This window comes from Ixodes scapularis, unplaced genomic scaffold (genome assembly GCF_016920785.2).
Source record: "Ixodes scapularis isolate PalLabHiFi unplaced genomic scaffold, ASM1692078v2 PGA_scaffold1__304_contigs__length_218370807, whole genome shotgun sequence".
Taxonomy (NCBI): domain Eukaryota; kingdom Metazoa; phylum Arthropoda; class Arachnida; order Ixodida; family Ixodidae; genus Ixodes; species Ixodes scapularis.
This window is the reverse complement of record NW_024609846.1, coordinates 217,736,466-217,762,169: the sequence shown is the minus strand read 5'-3', so window position 1 is coordinate 217,762,169 and position 25,704 is coordinate 217,736,466. Positions and strand designations below refer to the sequence as shown.

General features: G+C 48.4%; 1 protein-coding gene and 1 non-coding gene across 2 annotated transcripts in view; both read right to left on the bottom strand.

Moving 5' to 3' along the window:
* Positions 1–21,479, bottom strand: part of LOC8041052 (monocarboxylate transporter 12-like) — a 28,218-nt gene extending 6,739 nt beyond the window's left edge. The window contains exons 1-2 of the mRNA XM_002414362.3: positions 21,356–21,479; positions 8,947–9,090 (exon numbers count right to left, since the gene is read on the bottom strand). Of these exons, the coding sequence (XP_002414407.3) occupies positions 8,947–9,090; positions 21,356–21,479 (268 nt within the window). The remainder of the gene's footprint in view (positions 1–8,946; positions 9,091–21,355) is intronic.
* On the bottom strand, positions 16,236–16,308 carry Trnat-ggu. Its single transcript has one exon. It is a non-coding gene; the product is annotated as a tRNA-Thr (tRNA).
* Positions 21,480–25,704: the final 4,225 nt, after the last annotated feature.

Here is a 25,704-nt window from a genome sequence, read left to right as displayed (position 1 = left end):
CTGACACAGGGTATGCAACCGCCAAGAGTGAAGGCGAAAAGGCTTAGAAGTGGACGTCGAGAGGAGTTAGCTCCGAGTGTTTATTTTTACTGTTTTACAGTTTCCAAAAATCGCCGGTTGTCTGGCTATCACTGCATCGTAATCGGGTGCACGAATTTTATTAAGCATAAGACTAATAGCGGAAAGTGTGCGATGAGCACAAGGCGCTGCAGCGCAAGTGTGGCTGCAATGTTATTGAACTTCGCTTGTTCCCCGAGGGTTTTTACTTATTAAGTCATTCGATTGCGATCGTGAATGCGGTCACAATCATCGTCACGTTTATGCGCACGACTACTTTGTCTAAGGCAAGCGGACCGATTTCAACACGGTGCCGGTGCTCCGATAGGTTATCACCTCAAGGTATACCACTACCCCATGACATCCTAAGGCGGTGGTTCTCAAATGGGGGTCCATGAAGGCATTTTATGAATCCGCGAAGCCTTGCCTCATCAGTCATTCCCGGCAAGAAAAGTTGTTTTGTTTCTGGTCGAGAAGAGATGTTTCAGTTTTCGGTGGAGCTTTCTCTCGCATGTATGTCATTAAGAGCGGTCTACTTCACACTAGCCCTTTGGTATATTCATTTAATAACTCATTATTAAATTAAGCCTATACCTTTGCCCTCCCCTCACCACGAAAGGCCTCCTCCATCATATCCACAAAACCACAAGGGGTCCGCGAAACATCGATGGTTGAGAACCACTGTCCTAACGGTATAATAATGTCTACGTGCCACAGCTCAAGATGCAGCTATGACATGCCGAGAGCGTACCTGCATAGACTACATTAAACTGCTCATATATTTCTGTGTTGTGGACACTCAATGAAAACACTCCACCGTCTTCGTCCTCGTTTTTTTGGGGAGGAATGGCCTGTCATTAGTCAGCCCCATTCAACCGGCCATGTTCCAGCCATACCCAGCACCAGCATAGCCAAGTTTAGCCAAGTCCTCCCCACACCCAGAACGTTGCTGAACCCAGACAGCTGGTCTGGCACAACCAGCCGGTATTTCAGGTTTCAAGCCACTAGACAGCCGCGGGGGCCGCGCCAATCTCACGATGGTGGCACCCTTAAACAAACGGCTATACCGCATAGTTAGCGTCGACTGCGGTATCACGCTACCTGACTGCCATGCTACATTGCCTAGATCCTAAGATTGTTTGCAGGCGTAGCTATAACACGCACGCCATACTGCCCGAATTATTAACAAATAATGTGTACATGGGCTGGTATCGACGAAAACACCGCGGAAAGCGTACTGAAATGCGTAACACGTACTCAGATGACAATCTGTAAAAAATAGCAGATCATTGACTAGAAAGAGTTCTTAACTGCAAAGAAGAAACGAAGCTCTAAACGCGAGGAGACCTGAATCGAAATCACGATCCCGGTGATTATGTACCCGACACTTTATAACTGCGCCAAATAAGAGACTTGCGAGAAGGAAACAACCCGTCTACTCGCTGTTCGACCGCGAACGCCAAACGCCAGCGTCCGGCGTCCGTGTTCCTACAGTGAGCCGAGATAAAGACGGCTAGCTTTGCGTTTGTATATTAATCATTCCAGCGAAAACTCAAGGCTTTGACGTCCCCATGCGCTCTCATCTGAACGAACGTAAACAAACTAGACCAATTAGTCATTTCGTTGTGTATGGCTTCTTTATCCCTAGGTAAAGAAGGTATATTGCCCCGCGTAGGGCCGAGAAAGCAACGCGCAGTCACCGACTTCTACAAGGTTCTCGTTTATTCTTGCTCCGGACGTAACTTCTGTCATTTAATTCTGCTTTCTTGTTTTACAAAGCGCGTGTTCATTAACGCCCCAAGCGCGCAACGTCCGAGCCTTCTTTGCCGAATCTTAGAGATGGTGACGCACTCTAGATAAGAGGCCACCCGCGACCTTGTCGAGTCAGCCTCGCTCCAGCGTTTGATCCTGCTCTTTCGCTGCCATCGACGCCTGTGACGCTAACGCTCTTCTATTTTATTTTGGGCCCAAGTTCGCCCCATTAAACGTTTATTTTACTTCAGTTTTCGTTGCCTTATCACTTGTCATTCGTGACATTTTGGTGGAGGTGCGGGGTAACGCGTGTCCCTACAGCGTACCCCTCCGAGGGCCCGCAGTGCAAGTCCGACACCAATCCCACGTAGACCCAACGAAGAGATTACCGAGACCCGAGTAAGTCGCCGCACCCAAGGCCTACACCCGGAATGCGGACTTCTGCCAACCAAGACCAAGCAGCCAGCGAGGCCAGCGATGGACCACCAGTCGTCGCAGACCCCGACCGCCGCCGCCGCCGTCTACCTGCCCTCCGCCCAGCGAACCCCAACGACCTTCCATGGCAAGACCCACGAGGACATGGAGGACTGGATTCTGCCCTATGAACGTTTAGCACGCCATAATGGATGAATCACTGAGCAGTGCCTCCAAAACCTATACTTCCTTTTGTAGGGTACCGCGAGGCAGTGGTTCGAGAACCACGAGGCTTCACATCTGTATCGCCGGCCTGAAGGAGAAATTCACAAACCAGACACGACTACAGCGAGCTGAAGGCCTCCTACAAGTAAGGACTCAAGGGCCCAACAAAACGGTCACCACATTCGTTGAATAGGTCCTCTGCCTGAGCAGCCGCGCCGACACTTAGTCCACCGAGGAGAAGCTGCGCGTCCTGATCAGAGGCGTGAAGAGTGTCATCTTTGGCGGCCTTGTTCGCAACCCAGAAACTGCTGTCCATAAATTCGTTGCCGAAGCAACTAACATCGAACGTGCCCTGTCGATCCGAGCCAGGCATTACAATCGATTCGCCGGCTTCGATGCTGCTTCGGTGATTGCATGGTCGCTACTTGACCTAGGCAGCCTCGGTGTCGACAAGCTTCGCCAGATCATCCGCGACGTCGTTCTGGAGGAGGTGCTGTCCACTGCCGATCGCCCAGCCTCGCTCTCCATGACCGAAGTAGTGCGAGCGGAGGTGCAGCAAGCCTTCCAGCCGTAGGCACCCGTCGACCTGCCACCACCGGAACAACCAACGGTGAGCTACGCCGCCATGGCCCGACGACCGCCACCTGCGGCCCGTCAACCTCCAGCACCACGACGACGGGACGCACCAGCACAGCCGTACCCCCGACGCCGCGACGATCGACCTCAGTACATCCGGCGAGAACAACCGGCGCCCAGGAAGACCGACGTGTGGTGAACGGCCGATCGGCGCCCGCTGCGCTACCACTGCAGTGAAATTTAACGGACCACATCTACCGGCGATGCCCCTACCGCCAGCTCGGCCTACGAGGGTTTGCGCCCAACGACCCTCGACTACGTCTTGCAGAGCGACTTCGGGACATCGAGGACTACCTCCGCCGCTCTTCATCTCCTGAGTGGTCTCCCCGCCTAGGATTTCGTTCACCTTCTCCCCGACGCTCGCCATCGCCCTTCCGCCGGTTTCGCCGAGACAGCATGTCACCCATCGTTTCCCGTCGGGAAAACTAAGCGCGGCAATGCTGGGAGGTGGTGTTGCCGAACCCGAACGATGCCAAGATCCTCCAAGGTCGTCGCAGCCCTCTTACTCTAACGACGGAACGCTCCGAAACGACGTTTCTGTAACAGTCCTGAATAACCTCAACGCTTTCATCGACGGCCACGGCGCTACGGCACTCGTTGACACCGGAGCAGACAACTCCGTTTTGAGTGGGAGACTCTCTCGTCGCCTTCGGGAAGTTACAACGACGTGGGACGGAATGCAGATACAAACCGCTGGCGGACATCTCGTCACACCTGTCGGCAGGAGCACTGCTCGCGTTGAGATCCACGGTAAAACATTCCCTGGGACGTTCGCTGTCCTGCAAGACTGTTCGAGGGTCGTCATTTTCGGAATGGTCTCCTTGCGTGAATACGGCGTGATGATCGACCTTGCGGAGAACAAGCTGACGCTTTGGAAACCTGTTCCATTGACGGAATATCTCAAAGCGACGTTAGGTGCAATGAGAGTTCTTATCAGTCACGTAAACCTGCCGACGCTGTCGACTGTCTTGGTGCCCGTCAGTACCGAAGAAGCCACCGGCGGTGTAGCACTATTGGATGGAAGTGTCCAGCTTCTCCTTAGACGAGGGACTGGCATTGCAAGAGGCGTAACCGAGCTCCCGGATGGGCGTACCGTAGCTCTTGTCCCCAACTTCCGGCAAGAGTCTCAGCACCTTACAAAGGGTACAGGTGTTTGCTACGCCGAGGAAATTCAGGACTCACCCGCGATCGCCGTGATCTCAGAAGACGCTTCGCCGACGCAGCACAAGAGAACCACGCCGTCAGAGCTCGACATCGACCCGTCCTTTCCAGCCCCACAGCGACAACAGCTGACTTACGTTCTCGCTTAGTTCAGTGAGTGCTTCGCCACATCGTCAAGGCTACGCCAAGTAGCAGTTGCGAAGCATCGAATTGCTACTGACGATGACGTGCCCCCTATTCATCAGTCACCGTACCAAGTTTCAGTGAAGGAGAGGAAAACCATTCAGAAAAAAGTCCAAGAAATGCTTGAAGACCATATTATCCAGCATTCAAGCAATCCATGGGCCTCTCCAGTCGTGCTGGTGAAGAAGAGAACGCAACTCTTAGATTCTGCGTGAACTATAGGCGGCTGAACGCTGTTACAAAAAGAGATGTCTATCCGCTCCCCCGCATAAATAACACCCTCGATCATTTACGCCACACCCGATACTTTTCGTCGATAGACTTGAAGAGTGGCTACTGGCAGATTGAGGTCGATGAACAAGACCGCGAGAAGACTGCCTTCGTCACGCCCGATGGACTAGACGGGTTCAATGTGATGCCCCTCGGACACTGTATGGCGCCGGTGACTTCGCAGTGGGTCGCGGATACCGTGTTAACGGGACTGATCAAAGTGCCAGAGCTGCCACGTTTACCTGGACGCCGTGGTCGTATTTTCGCACGACTTCGATTGGCACTTGAACGGCTTAGGGTCCTGCTCCAAGCCATCAAGACCGCAGGGCTCAGCCAACGAAGTGCCGCTTCGCCTACGGTGAACTTAAGCTCCTTGGCCATGTCGTCGGTAGCGAAGGGGTACGCCCTTACCCCGCGAAGACATCCGACGGAGCCGAAGTTCCTCGACCATCGGACAAGACGGCCATCCGCAGAATCCTGGGGCTGTGCGTGTGCTACATGAGCTTTGTTCAAGATTTCGCAAAAAAATTCGGCGCCCCTCACACATCTTACGGAAGACGCCGTGAAGTTTCAATGGCCAGAAGAACAAGAGCGGACGGTCAACGAACTGAAGCGAAGACTTCAGACACCTCTGATCCTCGCACATTTAGACCACTACGCCGAAACCAAAATTCAAGCGGATGCAAGTAACTCCGGACTTGGCGCGATACTGGTACAGATACAGGAAGGCACGGAGCGGGTCATTGCCTACGCAAGTGTGATAGTGTCGAAGGCGGAGAAAAATTACTCCACGACAGAAAAAGAATGTCTCGCAGCCGTATGGATGATCACAAAGTTTCGTGCGTAGATATACGGGAACCTGTTCCGCGTGGTCACACACCACTACTCATTCTGCTTGCTTGCCAATCTCAGAGACCCTTCAGGACGTCTTGCTCGATGGAGTGTTCGACTCCAAGAATTCGAAATGACCGTCGTCTACAAGTCAGGACGGAAACATAGTGACGCCGACTGCATGTTGAAAGCCACGTCAAAACGTCAGGCCAACACCGACGACAATGTCGACGAGTGTTTCCTAGGTGCCGTGGACACCGACGACATGGTAGGACTTCAACGAGACGATCCGGAGTTGCCCGCCCTGGTTGTGCATCTCGAATAACGAGGAAGTACCATTCCTCGTGTCTTTTCACGAGCCCTGCCGACCTTCGCTATTCGAAGAGTTGTCTTTATAAGAATTTCGAAACCAGTCATTCGCCGTGGCTTCTGGTAGTCCCTACCAGCCTTCGAGAAGATATTTTTCAAACCTGCCACGACGATCCGACTTTAGGACACCTAAGTGACAGCCGGACACTATCCCGAATACGGGAAGAATACGACTGGCCCAAGCTTCCAAAGACCGTTCATCTCTACACGCGATCGTGCCACGAGTCCCAGCGACGCAAGAAACCACCGTGAAAGCCAGTAGGTCTCCTTTAGCCGATTACCCCTCCAACCAAGCCGTACCACCAAATTGTAATGAATTTGCTCGGTCCCTTCCCACGTCGACGATGGGAACCGGCTGGATAATTGTAGCCATAGATTATCTTACACGTTACGTCCAGACGAAAGCACATCCGTTAAGGGCTTCTGTCAAAGTCGCCAAGTTCTTCATTGAGTTCATCGCCCTCCGGAATGGCGCCCCCGAAGTCCTTATCACAGATCGAGGGTCATCGTTCATGGCACAGCTGACCCAAGATATCCTTCGTCTAAGCCACAATAACCACCGTCGAACAACTAAATACCATCCGCAGATCAACGGGTTGACGGAGCGGCTCAGCAAAAGAATCGCCGACATGGTCTCTATGTACGTCGGCGTGGAGCACAAGACCTGGGACGAAGTGCTGCCCTACGTCACGTTTGCCTACAACGCGGCAGTGTAAGAGACCGCAGGAGTGACGCCTTTCCATCTGGTGTATGACCGGAAGGTGACGACTATGCTAGACTCTATGTTGCCGCACAAGCCAGTCGACGAAAGGAGCGAGGACGCCCAGGTGGTCGCCCAACGGGCAGAAGAGGTCCGCCAGATAGCCAGACTACGAATTCACGACCAGCAACACGTCGACGCCGGCCGGTATTGTGTTCGCCGGCGTGACGTCTACTTTCATCCCGGGGACAGAGTATGGGTCTGTACACCCATTCGGCGACGTGGGCTCAGCGAGAAGCTTCTCAAGTGGTACTTTCGACCCTACAAGGTTCTTCGCCGTCTCGGGGAATTAAACTACGAGGTACTTACCGACGGAACTCTACCATCAAGACGACTCCAACTGCAACCCGAACTAGTCCACGTCGTGCGCCTCAAGCCGTATTACGAACGATAGAATTTTGGACTCTCGTCAAACTGTGAACCATGAACTATGGCTTGCGATTCTGCTGTCCTTTTCTTGCGCATTAGTGTTTTCGGTTTGTGCTGCATCGAGACCATGCGCTTTTAAGGGGCATAATGCCGCGCGTAGGGCCGAAAAGCAACGCTCGGTCACGGACTTCTAGAAGGCTCTCCTTTATTCTTGCTCCAGACTTTACTTATATCATTTATTCCTGCTTTCTTGTTCTAGAAAGTGTGTTTTCATCCTCGTCCCGAGCGCGCGGCGCTCCAGCCTTCTTTGCCGAATCTTCGAGATAGTGACGCACTCTAGATAAGAGGCCGCCCGCGACCTTGTCGAGTCCGTCTCGCTCCAGCGTTTGTTCCTGCTGTTTCGCCACATCAGCGCCGGCGACGCTAACGTTCGTCTATTTTATTTGGGCACAAGTTCGCCCCATTAAACGTGTAGTTTACTTCAGTTTTCGTCGCCTCATCACTTGTCATTTGTCGTGCTTATCGTGCTTTAATAGACCCGTTTCTAAAGACTGCCCTCTGCTGGCAGCTCCGGAATTCGTGCACAAGGGCGGTCTAAAACCGCAAAGTCACGGCACCTTTATGCGCTTCGTTTTGCTAGAAGTCAAAACAGACCCACAGAATAAGGAAAGAAGCGCAGTGACGTTGTACTTTCGACGCTATTTCATTGGCTCCTCAGCTCCTAGCGTCAGGCGAGCTCAGTAGTTCGTTATCTTATTGAATGGCTGCAGGCACGTTCTACGATGTCAGTTGTTCCGCCATTGTGCAGTGGTTTAGAGTTTCGACCTTTTAATAATCGGCACGTGCCTTTCGAAATGGGTCTGTTAAACAGTGGTGAAACAAAACGAAGCCTATTTTTTTCGCAAAACAATCCACCTTTTCTTTCGTGTTGAATCGAACGTTTCAATAACAACGCTCTGGCGAGTCCATCGCTGCGCTTTATTTTCGTTTCCTTTCCAAAGCAACGAACGCGAGCGTTCAGGGATTTGGAGGTCGCAAGCGGACGTCCGGATTTCTGACGTATCTAGCGTATACGCGTGCTTCTCTTCCATTTACGACATTGTAGCATCTGAGAATGAGACATGTACCTATAGGTGTGTGCGGTTCATTTTACAGCCATTAAATAATCTACGTTAATATAGAGTATCCACACTCAATTTGCCCATTGTCTCGTTGACGCCACAATTATGTTCTATTGCTCAGGGCGGGCGCAATCAACGATACTGTTAGCGATTCCAAATTGCGATTTCCCGAGTTTTATACAGGGTGTCAAAAGTGCAATAGATTTTTGGAAGACGGAAAAAGGTTTCCTTCGATTTTAAATTAAGAGTCAGAAAGTAATGAACAGTAAGTAATCTTTTAGCAAAGGATGGCAAAATCAATGTTACTCTGAAACTTAGCGTCCTTTAGTAGCTCTAGATAATTGAGCAGAGGCCACTTGCTGACTTGAGAAATAATATTCAAAAGCCACGAATTCGAAAAATGCAAAGATCAGACGCGACTGTTTTGTGCAGCTTTCACCTGCATCTTCCGTGTGCTATTTATTTTACGCTACGTCAATTTGATAAAGATGGCTCAAATTTTTACCAATAATTGCTGACTCCATTGTTAAGAAGCCACAACGTTTAGCAGCTCAAAATAATCTACATACTACAAGAAAAGTGGTCTCTATAGAAAACAGCCCAAAGAAAATAGCCTGAATTCAATTGTCATTGAAGGCTTATTACTTCCTTCAATTGTCATTCAAGGAAGTAATTAAACTTTTTTTTTGCCTTGGGGCAATGGAAGTTTAATTACACAGATACAACTATGTTTATTGTAACAATCCTGGAGGCAGCGAATTACGCATCGCGAATACGTGCACAATGCCTGAGACCTACCATTAACAGCACCGTAGAAGCCAGTGATGAAGGCTACGTTGGGTGCAAAATAGCACAAAGCGATCGCTACGGGGCCAAGAAATGAGCATCCGAGGAGGACAGCACGAGAGCAGGAACGTCGGCAGATGAAGCCAAACAGTAGATCTGAAATAAAAGCATAGTCTTCTCTAAACCGGAAAGTAAAAATCTAGGATACTAAGAAGATTTTATTTGTCCAGTCGTCGATGAATAACCACAGTCATTAGGGCCAAAGCTTATAGATAACAAGGCACACTACGTCCTTCTTACAATTACCACAACTGCAAGTTTTAGGAAGCTAATGGCGACGCAGAGCATCAGAATCAGCTTAGAAGCGCATTTTGGTCCCGCAGATGTCACTATGATGACGTCTAAATGCTAAGTTCACGTGCTTTGTTTGTTGTAAGCGGCGTTGGTGTATGCGGGAGTTCGCATATAAAAGAATCATATGCACTAAACTAAAGCTTTGCTCAAAGTAAATTTAAAGCATATACTTACAGACGCAATATATACGATTGGCATAGTTACTCTAGAATTTATTCTGTGTTTGCGTAGTAAGTCCTCTTTAGTTTGTGCTAGGTAGGTTATAAGAGTTTTCAAACCCAGAAATGGGAATATTTTTTTAGTTATTAAGTGACATACTCGTTAAGCAAAACATGTCTTAGTAACGCGGTGTGAATGTTGACATCAACATTTCCTCGCCTGAATCTGAACAGACGAGAAAAAAAGCTCGACACATAATTTCATTTTCTAATTCCCTAGTTTATCAAGGGCTCGAGAATTCCGTCTTTAAAAAAATAATTTGTGGAAGGGTTGACCGAGTATTTAAAGGGAAACTCCGGTTGAAAACGAAACTAAAATAACTGATTTCGCTTTAGTGGCACGAAATATCATCCCAGTAGAAATCATACGTCAAGGTAAAGCCTAGCAGCTCTGTAGCATGTGCCTAACGGGTTAGCTTTTAGTCGAGCAACACTGGGCGACGCTTACCGCAGCACCACCTGACGTCCCGTCACGGTGGTGCTGCGGTTGATTCCACCCGTGGTACCGCGTACCGCAGCACCGCCGTAGCGTCACATCGCGGTCGTACAGCTGATATCAGTGTAGCCATTCTTCTCTAGCAGATAGCTTTGGTTTTGCCGTACACAACCGAAATCAAACTTTGATCCGTAATAATATTTTTAAAACCACAAAAAATTGTAAAACTACAAACAATATAAAAAAAAGTTCAGCCTTTCCACTCTGATGAAGAAAGAAGACCAGCGGAGCTGTACTCCATACACTGCCGCAACGCGCACGCCCCCGATTCCCGCTTCTTGTCCGACACGCCGCCGATCGCGGATACGTCTCCGGCGAACCAGAGTCAGTCGCACACGGCGCACGTGACGCCAAACGGGTTCCCCACGAACTCCCTCCGGAACCTCGCTGTCGCACCCGGGAACGGTTCAGCCGGCGTAGAGTGCAGTCGTCGCCCGGCCTCGCGCTTGCGCTTCGCCTCCGCGGCACGATCGTCGTGCGTGGCGTCGGCCCGCCGGCGCCCTTTACATCGCTGGTTGTGTTCTTGGCGGCGGCTTTCCAGGCGAGCGGCGTGCTTTTTGACAAGGGAATTTGAAGCCCTGGACGCAGTGGAAGTCGAGGTGACAGCGGCTTTGCGGCGGTTGCGGACCGATTCGCGCTGCTGCGTACGTCGCCGCTGCTTCCGCAGCCTGTCTCCTTTCCCCGAAAGGGCGCACGGCCGACCCATCGTGAGTCCAAACCGAAACTGATAAGAGCGTAGGAAACAGCGCGCAAAACAGACGAGGACGAAGGAACAAACGTGGCGAGCGCTGCGCGCGTTACGTGTGCTTTTCTTCATCGTCGTCTGTTTTTCGCGCTGTTTCCTACGATGAATTCCCACCAACGCGCATAACTATAAATTATTTTATGATAGCTGGAAAAGTTGCCGTCATCTACGAGCGACGGCGGAAACCATACTGGTTGTGTGCTTCCCGCCGTTGCTAATAGATGGCGGTAGCTGTCCAGGTAGGTTTGTGTCGACATACCGGACACGATCCTGGGAAACCCAGCCCTTAACAGCTCCGCTGTAATATATATATATATATATAAACGAACATATGCAGATGAATGAACCGTAATTAATTCAATGAATCAAAGAATCAAGGTTTTCAGGAACCCGCCGAAAGCCAAAAAACGGCAAAGCCAGGATTTGAACTCTGGGCCTCCCAATGTCCGGTGGGGTATGCAAACCTCTACACCCCACGCCCAGAATTCAAATCCTGGCTCCGTCGTTTTGGGGCTTTCGGCGGGTTCCTGAAAACTTTGATTTTTTGATTCATTGAATTAATTACGGTTCATCCATCTGCATATGTTCGTGTATATCCTCCTCGGAGACCACGTACGATAATGTGAAGTGCCCGTGTTGTATATTCAAATACGTGGCTCTTAATTCTCGCAGATGATGATGATACCGTGTCTCTTAAGGCTCATAAACAAAGAATACTACATGTACACGGGACGAGACAAACAGTGGGAGGATTTCTGGAGCACAAACGAGCACGTACCACGTGACACCAAGCGTCGTACCGCGTTCCACGCGGCGGCGTGTGTTTCCAGAACACCTCCAATTGGATACATTTCGTTTCTTGTGCATTAATAAGAGAGGTAGGAAACGCCAGAAAGCCAAGGTTGAGTTGTGTAGAGGTTAGCACACTCGACCGGACATTGGGAGGCCCAGAGTTCAAACCCTGGCTCCGCTGTCTTTTGGCCTTCGGCGGGTTCCTGAAAACTTTGATTCTTTGATTCATTGGATTAAGTTCGGTTCATTCATCTGCACATGTTCGTTTATATCCTCCTCGGAGACCACGTACGATGCTGTGAAGTGCCCGTGTTGTATATATATATATATATATATATATCTTGAAATGTAGAGACACTGACTGAGCTAAAAACAGTCGTTGTCCCAAATTTAAAAATATTGACCGGAGTTGCCCTTTAAGCAATAGTCTATTGCGAAAAAGTTGCCGATTTTAAATATTGTTCATGATCTTCGTCCAAATGTTTCTTGATGTAATTGTGGTACGCCTTCACATTCATTTCATCTCTTTCTTGCATCTCTTGTCTGCGTCAAGCATTTCAGGTATAACGAATGACTTGCATTCGAGAACTGAACGCTTCTATTGTTCGTTTCAGCTTAAAGGGGCCCTGCAACCACTTTTTTACTGATTTTTAATTTCTACCGAACTGAATGCGCTGAACGTAGTAACTTAGTAAACCTTTTTTTTTCTCAAAATTCGCTTTATATTAAAAGTTATAGGCACATTAATCATTAATATTACAAAAACAAGCAAAACCTAAGCTCCTTCATGACCTCCCTGGTCCTGGTTTGGGTGGCCAGTGGTAGAGGCGAAGCGACTGGCCGATCGGCTGCGGCTTATGTTGATGGCTGTTTCCCCTACAGCCGCGTACACTTTAGCGGCTCGTTGCTTGCTTCAGCCCTCCACCGCGCTTGCTGACATGAAATTTCCGGGTCTGTCGGACTTGGAGCTTCGAATCCTCGATAAACATACGGAGCTAGGAGTAGTACCGTACGAGGACATGTGGTCACGCCACGCACACGCGCGGCTGCCCGATGGACCTGGCGTAGCCAGCCTAACCGGAGTTGTCCTTGCCCGCGAACCGTGGTGACTGACGAATGGCGGGAGCACAGGGGAAGACGGGAAAAGGAGGTGAGGCCGAGCAGAGGGAGCTACGCGGGAATAAAAATTGGTTTGGGACGCTCACGTGAATTTTGTATACTTATAATGCATTTAAATGCAAAGGTGCAAGCGAGCTGGACATGAATGGCGAAAATAATCCCTGGAGAAGGGGAACAAGAGGGACAAAGGACAAACATAAATCTCTAAACGCAGCTAGGTGACTGGTGAGCGACCGAAAAAATCCGCCTGGTCCGGGTATCGAACCCGGGACCTCTCCATTACACGGGGAGCGCTCTACCAACTGAGCTAACCAGGGGTTAGACGTCGGTAGAGCAAACGGGTTTTATCAGCCGCCACCAGTCTAACACCAACAAGGGTGAAGCTTGCAAATTTAAGGTTATAATTATAATACAATTAAATGCAAAGGTGCAAGAGAGCTGGACATGAATGACGAAAATAATCCCTGGAGAAGGGGAACAAGAGGGACACAGGACAAACACAAATCTCTAAACGCAGCTAGGTGACTGGTGAGCGACCGAAAAAATCCGCCTGGTCCGGGTATCGAACCCGGGACCTCTCCATTACAGGGGGAGCGCTCTACCAACTGAGCTAACCAGGGGTTAGACGTCGGTAGAGCAAACGGGTTTTATCAGCCGCCACCAGTCTAACACCAACAAGGGTGAAGCTTGCAAATTTAAGGTTACAATTATAATACAATTAAATGCAAAGGCGCAAGAGAGCTGGACATGAATGACGAAAATAATCCATGGAGAAGGGGAACAAGAGCGACAAAGGACAAACACAAATCTCTAAACGCAGCTAGGTGACTGGTGAGCGACCGAAAAAATCCGCCTGGTCCGGGTATCGAACCCGGGACCTCTCCATTACAGGGGGAGCGCTCTACCAACTGAGCTAACCAGGGGTTAGACGTCGGTAGAGCAAACGGGTTTTATCAGCCGCCACCAGTCTAACACCAACAAGGGTGAAGCTTGCAAATTTAAGGTTATAATTATAATACAATTAAATGCAAAGGTGCAAGAGAGCTGGATATGAATGACGAAAATAATCCCTGGAGAAGGGGAACAAGTGGGACAAAGGACAAACATAAATCTCTAAACGCAGCTAGGTGACTGGTGAGCGACCGAAAAAATCCGCCTGGTCCGGGTATCGAACCCGGGACCTCTCCATTACAGGGGGAGCGCTCTACCAACTGAGCTAACCAGGGGTTAGACGTCGGCAGAGCAAACGGGTTTTATCAGCCGCCACCAGTCTAACACCAACAAGGGTGAAGCTTGCAAATTTAAGGTTATAATTATAATACAATTAAATGCAAAGGTGCAAGAGAGCTGGACATGAATGGCGAAAATAATCCCAGGAGAAGGGGAACAAGAGGGACAAAGGACAAACATAAATCTCTAAACGCAGCTAGGTGACTGGTGAGCGACCGAAAAAATCCGCCTGATCCGGGTATCGAACCCGGGACCTCTCCATTACAGGGGGAGCGCTCTACCAACTGAGCTAACCAGGGGTTAGACGTCGGTAGAGCAAACGGGTTTTATCAGCCGCCACCAGTCTAACACCAACAAGGGTGAAGCTTGCAAATTTAAGGTTATAATTATAATACAATTAAATGCAAAGGTGCAAGAGAGCTGGACATGAATGACGAAAATAATCCCTGGAGAAGGGGAACAAGAGGGTCAAAGGACAAACACAAATCTCTAAACGCAGCTAGGTGACTGGCGAGCGACCGAAAAAATCCGCCTGGTCCGGGTATCGAACCCGGGACCTCTCCATTACAGGGGGAGCGCTCTACCAGCTGAGCTAACCAGGGGTTAGACGTCAGTAGAGCAAACGGGTTTTATCAGCCGCCACCAGTCTAACCCCAACAAGGGTGAAGCTTGCAAATTTAAGGTTACAATTATAATACAATTAAATGCAAAGGTGCAAGAGAGCTGGACATGAATGACGAAAATAATCCCTGGAGAAGGGGAACAAGAGGGACACAGGACAAACACAAATCTCTAAACGCAGCTAGGTGACTGGTGAGCGACCGAAAAAATCCGCCTGGTCGGGGTATCGAACCCGGGACCTCTCCATTACAGGGGGAGCGCTCTACCAATTGGGCTAACCAGGGGTTAGACGTCAGTAGAGCAAACGGGTTTTATCAGCCGCCACCAGTCTAACACCAACAAGGGTGAAGCTTGCAAATTTAAGGTTATAATTATAATACAATTAAATGCAAAGGTGCAAGAGAGCTGGACATGAATGACGAAAATAATCCCTGCAGAAGGGGAACAAGAGGGACAAAGGACAAACACAAATCTCTAAACGCAGCTAGGTGACTGGTGAGCGACCGAAAAAATCCGCCTGGTCCGGGTATCGAACCCGGGACCTTTCCATTACAGGGGGAGCGCTCTACCAACTGAGCTAACCAGGGGTTAGACGTCAGTAGAGCAAACGGGTTTTATCAGCCGCCACCAGTCTAACACCAACAAGGGTGAAGCTTGCAAATTTAAGGTTATAATTATAATACAATTAAATGCAAAGGTGCAAGAGAGCTGGACATGAATGACGAAAATAATCCCTGGAGAAGGGGAACAAGAGGGACAAAGGACAAACATAAATCTCCAAACGCAGTTAGGTGACTGGTGAGCGACCGAAAAAATCCGCCTGGTCGGGGTATCGAACCCGGGACCTCTCCATTACAGGTGGAGCGCTCTACCAACTAAGCTAACCAGGAGTTAGACGTCAATAGAGCAAACGGATTTCATCAGCCGCCACCAGTCTAACACCAACAAGGGTGAAGCTTGCAAATTTAAGGTTATAATTATAATACAATTAAATGCAAAGGTGCAAGAGAGCTGGACATGAATGACGAAAATAATCCCTGGAGAAGGGGAACAAGAGGGACAAAGGAAAAACATAAATCTCTAAACGCAGCTAGGTGACTGGTGAGCGACCGAAAAAATCCGCCTGGTCCCGGTATCGAACCCGGGACCTCTCCATTACAGGGGGAGCGCTCTACCAACTGAGCTAACCAGGGGTTAGACGTCAGTAGAGCAAACGGGTTTTATCAGCCGCCACCAGTCTAACACCAACAAGGGTGAAGCTTGCAAATTTAAGGTTATAATTATAATACAATTAAATGCAAAGGTGCAAGAGAGCTGGACATGAATGGCGAAAATAATCCCTGGAGAAGGGGAACAAGAGGGACAAAGGACAAACACAAATCTCTAAACGCAGCTAGGTGACTGGTGAGCGACCGAAAAAATCCGCCTGGTCGGGGTATCGAACCCGGGACCTCTCCATTACAGGTGGAGCGCTCTACCAACTAAGCTAACCAGGAGTTAGACGTTAATAGAGCAAACGGGTTTCATCAGCCGCCACCAGTCTAGCACCAACAAGGGTGAAGCTTGCAAATTTAAGGTTATAATTATAATACAATTAAATGCAAAGGTGCAAGAGAGCTGGACATGAATGACCAAAATAATCCCTGGAGAAGGGGAACAAGAGGGACAAAGGACAAACCTAAATCTCCAAACGCAGTTAGGTGACTGGTGAGTGACAGAAAAAATCCGCCTGGTCCGGGTATCGAACCCGGGACCTCTCCATTACCAGTGGAGCGCTCTACCAACTGAGCTAACCAGGAGTTAGACGTCAATAGAGCAAACGGGTTTTATCAGCCGCCACCAGTCTAACACCATCAAGGGTGAAGCTTGCAAATTTAAGGTTATAATTATAATGCAATTAAATGCAAAGGTGCAAGCGAGCTGGACATGAATGGCGAAAATAATCCCTGGAGAAGGGATTATCCCTTCTCCAGAGATTATTTTCGCCTCTGTATACTTCTTCGCCTACACACTAAACATTATAACACCCATAATCGTGTAAAAAGGGTGTAAGTTAGGAAAAACACCCTTCTTACACTTCATTTACACGATATTTGAATATCGGTGGGTGTAAAAAGGGTGTGCTGATGTTTTTCATCCCTTCCACACCCTTTTTACGACCTCGCTTATTGCGATGGCGTCTGAAATCGTGTAAAAAGGGTGTATGGGCGAATTATACGCCCTGTATTAACACGGTGTGAAAGGGGCGTTATGGTGATGCCAGTCTAATACACCCATGATTTCATATCCGTTAATGCTTATTGCTTTGCTGAAACTGTTGCTGATGTACGGCGGTATAAACATCCAGTATAATTAATCGCTACACGAAGTCGCGTATGGTTAGGAAGTGATGGAGTATAGTTTTTGCAACTCCGATCGAACTCTTCGTCCGAGAGGAGCCGAAAATTACGTGTCGCGTGTGCGTCAGTTTCATCAGTTCAACTTCGACTTAAAAACAAAACATCTCCACTCGCAAAAGATGAACGAAGACGTGTCAATATACAACCCAAACAGCACACAGCATTGCGCCGATATAGGACCAAATATGAAAAATTGCGCCGTTACCATTTTGGTCCAGCCAATATCTGTGAAAAAAAGGATGGGTCGCGGCGACGCCATCCTGACATACCGTAGGCGATGCCGTTTTTGGTTGAGCGTCAAGATTCCCGCATGAATGGCCTATGCCGGCGAGGTATGTCTATTTCTTAACCGCCTAAAATCCGACGTTAAAAAAGAAAAGAAAAACAAGATGAAGCAAAACGGAATCTGCTTACTTTTAACCAGAGAAAGACCTCCTGCGCTGAACCACTGAACAATTTATGGGCCGTGGCGCCCTCATTTCGTGTATTACAAACTCACCTGACTGGCCCTCGCACTACTTATAGCACCTTCACTGAGATTTTATTTTTGTGTGTAGTTCTAACGAAACAATTCCGCAAGACAATCGAAAGTGCCGAATTTATGACACCGCGGCTATAGTACGCGATCCTTAGTTGACACCAAAATATCTAACCTCCCGACGCTTTTTTTTTCCTTTTTTTTTCTTTTTTCGTACGGGTGAAATTGCATCTCTTGTTTCATGCGTTCGAATTTGTTTTGTGTTATTTATTTCGTGATTTCGCGGTCGGCATCAGAGCACGCACGCCACTGCGTGAAGCAAGTCCTGACGTGTCCCATTTTGCGACCCTCCTTGGGCAGCCCAGGTGGCTTATACAAAGCCGCAGAGGGAGATTAGCTGCTTTGTCCACCCCTCTTTGACCTCGTCTTCTGATAAGCCTCCACACCTTCTTTTGTGTCTTCGTGTGGCTGTGAGCGAGTGCGAAGGCCGCTTCTAGCAAATCAGAGGGGTGGTGTGTAACACGTGACCGTTCTCCGTGGGACAGGGACGCTTGGACTATAATATGTCACGTGACTCGCTCCGACGCGCTGATGGGCTCACTGGGGCCGAAGTCTTTGCCGTATTCCAAATTACGGTGAGTGTAGGGGCCACGTAGGTCCGGTTTCTAAAAAGCTTCCGTCAGGCGTCAGTGTTCTTCTGTTTTTCGTGCGTTGCAGTCGCAGCCGTGGTTTTTCGTCTTGAACGGCCGGAATACCTTCATACTAATTTTTTGGTAATATTTGTGAATTTCGTCGGAGTCCATAGAATTATTGTGCTGTGTTTGTTGGACGCGTTTCGACAAAGAACTAACTGCTCGTCGGCGCTCGTGAGACTTCCGCTGATTGTGATCGACCGCCTTCATCCTCGACATTGTGTTTGCGTAGTTTTGTGCTGCCCTAGTCGGATTGTGCATCTATCACGACAGAGAGCTGCTCATCGGCGACGGCGAGAGTTCCGTTGAATGTGAGCAACCGCCTTCATCCTGGACGTTGTGTTTGCGAATTTTTCTGTGGTGCCCGAACCGGATTATGCAACTATCACGGATTACATGAGATCGGTGTTTTATTTGTAAGTACTCTGCAAGCATGCTTCTGGTAGTAGTCCTGCTTCCGTCTCAATAGACCATCTTACTGTTTACAAGCATGAACTGGTGCTTACGCCTCAATCAACTCCCGGTCGTTCCGTCTCTGCCAGCCTGTCGAGTTTTGCCTACGTCAGCAGAGCTAGAAAGCTTTAAAGTAGGTTTAGGCGAAGGAAAGCCTTATTTGAAGTTTGAGTGCATTTATTTTAAGCCTCTAAGAATTTTGTAGCTTTGTCACAAAAACTTAACACTAAGTCACAAATGCCAGCATTTGAGGTTTGACATGGGTTTCTCGCGAATTCGCGAAACAAGAAGATGAGGTCCATGCACGTTTTTTCTGAATTCAAAAAATAAAGTGTTCCACATGTTTCAATTTGTTAGCAATCATTTCTCCGTAAATACTTTTTGATGAAGTGCTGTGTTACACATTTAGTATAACTTCTTGTAGCTGAATGAAGTGAGAGTTACTGCGCAGGCGAGCTGGTGAAGGATCATGGTGAAAAAAACCCAAGACTAGGACAAAAAATTGGGACAACACAACACGTCTCAAGACATTTTGAGGCAGTATTGTGTTTTCCCAATTTTTTTGTCACTAGTCTCGGGGTTTACCCACCATGCTCTTCTAGCTGCAGTACACGTTTTTGGTAGGATGTACTGCTGCCATCACACCCTAATAAATAGGTGTAGAGCAGAATCACTCCTTTCTGTGTAGGGTGTAAGGGATTACACCGGTTTTTGAGGGTGTGAGAAATAACACCATTTTTCTAGGGCGTTTTTGTACACCAATAAGGGGGTGAGTTGTGACCCATGCCATTTACACCAATAAGGGCGTGAAAATGTTTAGTGTGTACGCTGCGTCCCAACAGACACTCCTCAGCGTCGGAATCGCGCTGGCGCGATTCCGACGCTGAGGAGTGTCTGTTGGGACGACTCGACGACGCTCAAGTTCTGGACAAGTCCCGGCGGGTCTCCCGTGCTTTCGCAGGAAAAATTTTCGTACTTTCGCTTTTTGCAAGAATGTGCCACCGGCGTCGTGCGTCGTCTGCTGGGATCCTCGGGGCATGGCCTCCGATATCCCGAAGAGAGCGAGCTTCGGAATCATACGAGGGGCGTCCGCGCCGCCTCTTCCACCGCTTGGTGGCGGGTATGTCGAAGGGTGACTTCCATTTCCCGTACTTTCTAAAATGCATTTGTTTCTTTTCTCATCTAAAATACTTTACAAAAAGTACTTTCACAAATAATTGAAACAGTTTGCGCCTCTTAGATTTTGTATTTTGATTAAAAAAAAGCTTTTAGAATCTCTTACCAGTCGTAAGGCCGGAGCTGACCAGGATTCACAACGTCACGAATTCGTCACATGCCGCACTGATATTCCGTTACTCTCTCCGTGCCCGCTGGGTTGTCCGAACCACAAGAGATGTAGAAACAGCAAAATTGGTAGCAAAAAAAAAAAAAAATTGTTGTGTGTATGTTTATACAGCCGGTAGTTAGTCTGCCTCAGTGGGCGTCTCGTGTGTCAGCTCTAGATGAGCAATTTAGCCAGTGCGGTACAACCGCTAACCTAGGTTCTTTAACGTGCACCACACAGTAGTGACACACGACCGCACGCCGGTACGATGCTTATACAAACCGAAACGGGCCGGGGGCGGGATTGAACCCAGGTTACCTGGGTTCTGCAAAATTAGTAGGCGCTTAAATGGGATTGCAGGGCCCCTTTAAGTCGAGACGCAGCCGACGCTACGAAGTAACTGAACCAATCAAACAGCGTCTAAAGCGCCATTCACTAGTCCTTTTCTGTATGATTGGTTCAGCGATCTTAGAACACGTACAGAAGCATGACAAACACACGGATGGGGCGCATTGGATGCTCTATGATTGGTCCCATCAGCTCGTAGCGCCCACTTCGACTGTACTTTGGGTAAAATAAAGTATATCGCGACAACCGCCACTGGCCGCTTTTACATGGACATGGATGCTGCAGTAGCGTATTGAATTGGGACGGAACCAGTCACACGCGCCCTTTTCCTCTTTTTACAGCAGAGCTGTTAAGGGCTAGGTTCCCTAGGATCGTGTCCACCAACAAAAAAAATGATGACACCGAACTCTGGACAGCTACCACCATCTATGAGCGACGGCGGCAACCAGACAATTGGTTGCCGCCGTCGCTCAGAGATGGCGGCAACCTTTCTTCGGAGGAAGAAGAACGGGAGCGGAACGAGCGGCGATGTGCTCAGCAACGCGAATGGTGCCGCAACCACCGCGAGGCCGCTGCCGGCTTAACTTCCACTGCGTCGAGCGCTTCAGATTCCCTTGCGAAAGAAGAACAGATCGCTCGCTTGGAAAGCCGCCGTCGAGAACAGAAGCTACCAGCTCCGCTTCTCTTCCTACTGCACCAGAATGGAAAGCCTGAAAGTTTTTCTCTACCCAATCGAAATCGTCAATCTCGATTCGATGCGCTACGGTCGCATCCTCATATCTACGACATCTAACAGCTGAAAATGTACAGCTACTTACTTCATACAAAAAAAAAACTGTATAATGTTTCGCTATCTGGATTCGGGTACTGAAAATATATCTGGATTCCATCAGCATTTCAGTTTTTCGGAAATTATTCTTCTGCCTGCAATCTAGATTTCAAGTTCCAGAAACAATTCCAGGTTAGACTTTCAATTCCATAATCTAGATAGTGAAAAGTTATACTGGGATTTTCGGTAGGTAATCATATTTACGCTTCTAACCACGTGCTGCGTTTTGTGGCATTTTTATTGGCAAATACAGCAATCTTCTTTTCTACCTAGCGATATGAAGCTTCTTAAGCTGTCTATAGTTGAATATCGAGTACACTTACTGGCAAAGCTTGTGACGACATCGAAGATGGTCAGCGGCCACGTTGCCTCCTCGCGGGACACTTTGAATGTTTCGATGATACCGACGTAGACGATGCCGAAAACCCTGAATCCCAGGCTCCCCATGAACAAACACAAGCTGCAGGAAAGCACAATGATCCAACTCCATCGGGAATCTAGCCCAAAGACTGGATGCCTCTTCAGAGATTCCATGACAGCGACGTTCTGAGACGGGACAGTTCCTAACTAAGCACTTCTGAAATAAAAAGAAAAACAAAACAAGCAATTAAGTTACTCTGTTTTGACCCTTTTATTTGCGTTGTAAAAATTTCTCATGTTACCTGTGCTCGGGCAAATGTAGGTTGTTCAGCGTAAAGCCTCGTGTACAGGACTCGCGATTATTTTGTGCACAAGAATTATTAGTGTCAAAATAAACGAGACTCGTACTTCATTTAGGCGTTGAATCGCTTTTACAGGGTTTGTTTTTAACGCTACATTTGCTCCACATGTTTTGGGGCTAAAAACCCGCGTGTCCCGGGGTAGGAAAACATGTCATCTCAACATGCAGCGAACTCAAAATATTCCTCTTCATGAAGACAAGCATTGCCTTTTGAAGGGACTGCAACATGTCAGAGTGAGAAAGCCATTAAAATACATATGCAAAGGAGAAAAAAATATTTAGTAACCTGAATAGAAAAATAATAAAAAAAAAAGATTTACAACGAAAAAGATAAATTTTTGGTGCCGTATTTACGGAACAAAACGAATATGTAGTTGGCGCCGGCGACTATGGTCACGTGGTAGGCCCGACCTGCGGGATGCCTTTTTAGCACGTCGTCAGGGCGAAACCACGTGACCCCTCCCCCGCCCCCCTTTCCCCCATCTTCTAAGTTCGTTTAATTTTCACCGCGTTCTCCTCTCTCATTCCGAGGAATTTCTCTCCGCGTTTTGTTACTTCGTTTCTGTCTTTCTTTTTCCTTCCGCTACAAGGTGGAATTCAGACAGCGGGCTGAAATGCGCTAACATCCCGTAGCCGCCGAAGAAGTTAAAAGGGAGTTTTTGTAAATGGTTTCGGCCATATTGCAAAGTTCTCCGCAACCCGCAACAATACCCGGAACTCTATATTCAAGGCCATCGACGAGCAGGCGCAGTAGCGACTACTTCGTTGCGGAGGGCTTAGCGGAAATGGAAACACTCTCTTCGAAAACTCCCTATGACCTTCCTTTGTGGTTGACGTCCCTCGTTGAAATATTTGCTTCTTTTTTTGTTTCGACACCTCGAACTTTGTAGCTTCGGAGTTCCGACAGGAAAGTGAACGAAAGTGGCGGTCAAACAAATATTTTGCGTGCAGGCGACGTCGCAGTTCAACACGCATTTTCAGAAGACGAATGTGCAGTGGTGTGCAGTTTAATTACCTTTTAAATAATATAATATGCAAAAAAAAAAAAAAATTCCTTTTAAATTAGGGGGTGAGGCGGCACGTAACGCTTGCTTGTTGAGGCACCCTTGCTTTTTAATGATTTATTTCACGTAGTTTATACAGACAAAGGAGCGGTATGTCGTGTCATTAAATTTACAGCTGATTGGAAAATGCGTGTATCTCGTACCACCGCGCCAGAACTTTTGTTTGTTCGCACCGGTCAAGAAACATAAAGGAGGCAATATTAGCATTCGCAACCTTCAATTTAACATTCCGATCGTTTCGTCGTTAACCCGTTCGTTATACACGAACCTAAAAGGAAATCTAAACTAAACAAGGAACTCAGGGAAATACGGTTAAAAACAGGGCAGGAGTCAAATGCAAGGCGAGACTGTAATCATACGAAGACGCGTTCGCCCGATATGGAGGCACGAAAAGCGCGCCAAATTTCTCAATGATACAGGGGTACGCACTTACGCTTCGCCTTTGTCGTTGACTCATATGTTTAAATGAGGCGGGAGCCAAAATGACGCACGAGCTCAGAACATCGCTCCCGATCGGGCGTGTCTATTTTGAGTCTTGCGCCTGTAGACAATGTTGGAAAGTAATTTTTTTTACTCGATACATAAACGAGGACAACACATCAAGTTGATTGTTTCATCTTTCTTATTTCACCACAAGACTAGCAGATTGCGGTCGTGGTAGTGAAACAGCTGCTCCCAGAGTCTCTTTTTGGGTATGCTTATAGCAACAAACTTTGCAGCGTAGACACTTTAACTCAATGCTTTATAAATATTTGAAAACGGTGGGCGATTCCAACCTTTACAGCAACCAAAAAGAAGAGAGGAAGTTTCCGGAGCAACTCGAGGCTGTCCCTTTAGCAAGCAAAAATGTGCTTCAGTCAAACGCACCATCACAGAAACGCGAATTCCGAGGCGCTCGCGCTGCGTGGACGTAAGCGAGATGACAGCATACATATCGCCGGTTTGTAATTCCACACCAATAATAAATAAAACAACAAAAACTTAAACCTTCCATGAAGTGGGAGGTTTAAGAATTTACAGCCGCTGCGTCGTTTAGTTTAGAAACCTAAAGAAACATAAACGACGACAACGCTTTCCCTCCGTGCTGCAGCCGATAACGGAACAGGGTTGGGACACGTCGAAGAACTTCGAAACGCGCGACCACCGCTGCCTCCCGCAGTCCCGAGCCGGACGCACCACGCCACCAAAAATGGCGGACTCCTGTCTGCTGCTGCTGCGCATGCCCCGTGGAGACTCCGGAAAAGGCTCATTTGAAGTTGCGAGCAGGAGGTGTGCGTTGCTTTTAACGAAGCGCGAGTTCTCGCGACAAAATGAAACGCAACAGACCGGCATTGAACGCCGAAACCTCGCCGTCGGAACGACAGCGGTGAGCCCTAGCCCTAACGAGGATTAGCGGCGTAGTGCGAACGCACGACCGTCGAGTGTAACAAAATGGTCGACGAAAACAGAGGAGGTTGCCATGGTAACGAGGTAGGCAACACTGGTTTGTCGGCAACAGGTATCACAAACTTTGTCGCCACCCTAAACTGCGGAAACATGTAGGCACCCTAGATTCGGCCATTACGGAAACGAAACATATCAAAAACCGAGCGCTGCAGCCGTGTTGCCAGCAGATGTACGTGTTTTCACCCAACCACGTGCATTAACATATAGTATAAAAACATAAACTTCAGATATTTTATTCTTTAGTTGCAAATCATTCTCAGCAGTACACATCTGGAATATTGTGCAATGTTTACGTACAAAACGGTTACATAAAAAAAATACTCTTGCGGGCGATTTTCGGGTGCGTACGAATGCTCTTCTCGAAGTTATGAACCGCCCCTCAGCCTTTGGCCGCGCTGGGATGGAAGCTGAAACGAAGCATACGTGTATGGCACGTTCACACTGAAGGCTGATCCGCAAACGCGAAGCAAATCCGCGCGTTCTCAACCGCAAAGCGGCTAGGATCGAGCGGTTGGAGCGCGTTTTTGCCGACCGCTTCGGGACCGATTTGCCCCAACTGTTCTCACGAACCGCAAAGTGGCAACCAATCGCAACGTGACGCTGACGTGAAGTCAGTGACTTTCGAAAGAAGATGGCACCTGTCGCTGCTGAGGAGTCTAAGGCTCTGTAGTTCTAGCGTTACAGCAGACAAGTCAACTGAGAAACGGGATGTTCACGCCCGTCCCTGGAATCCACCGCGAAAAGAGTTGACTCGTAACCTTATCAGACCTTATCAACCAAATCACCGAACCGGTGATTTGGTTCGGGTATGACTTTGTTCATTATTGCGGGTGTCACAGGCCGAAGCTCGCTGCCTTGTAATTTTCTGCCCGCCCGTAGAACGTCGGAACCCTCCCCTGATAAACTAAAATGTCAGCTGCCTTGTTAGTATCTGCCCGTAGAACGTCAGAACCATGCCCTGATCAACTAAAATGTCAGCTTCCTTACCCACTAACAGTTGTGTGAACTATTGAAAGCATTCGACACCGTGCATGACCACACCGAAAGCCGACAAAGACGTCGTGAGCCTGATTACGCAGCAAAAGCACTATACCGCGGAGCTGGCACGGTACCTGCGCTGGCTACTACTAACAAAAGAAATAAAGGGAACATACTCAAGAAATAAAGTGTACGAACCAGACGATGCAGAGGTAATATATACGGCGTTTATTTGAGCTTAATATCAAACAATCAGTAGTAGAAGTTACATGCGATCGACGTGAGAGCGACGAGAGGAGAGTCAGCCACCAACGAAGCCTCGACCCGCTAGCACTGAAAACATTCCCTTGCACCGCGGTCCATCCCACCGCTCACAACTTCGAAAATGATAAGAGCGAACAACGAGGGGGGGGGGGGGGGAGGGGGGGGGGAGAACTGGCTTTTTATCCCGAAAACAAGGCCA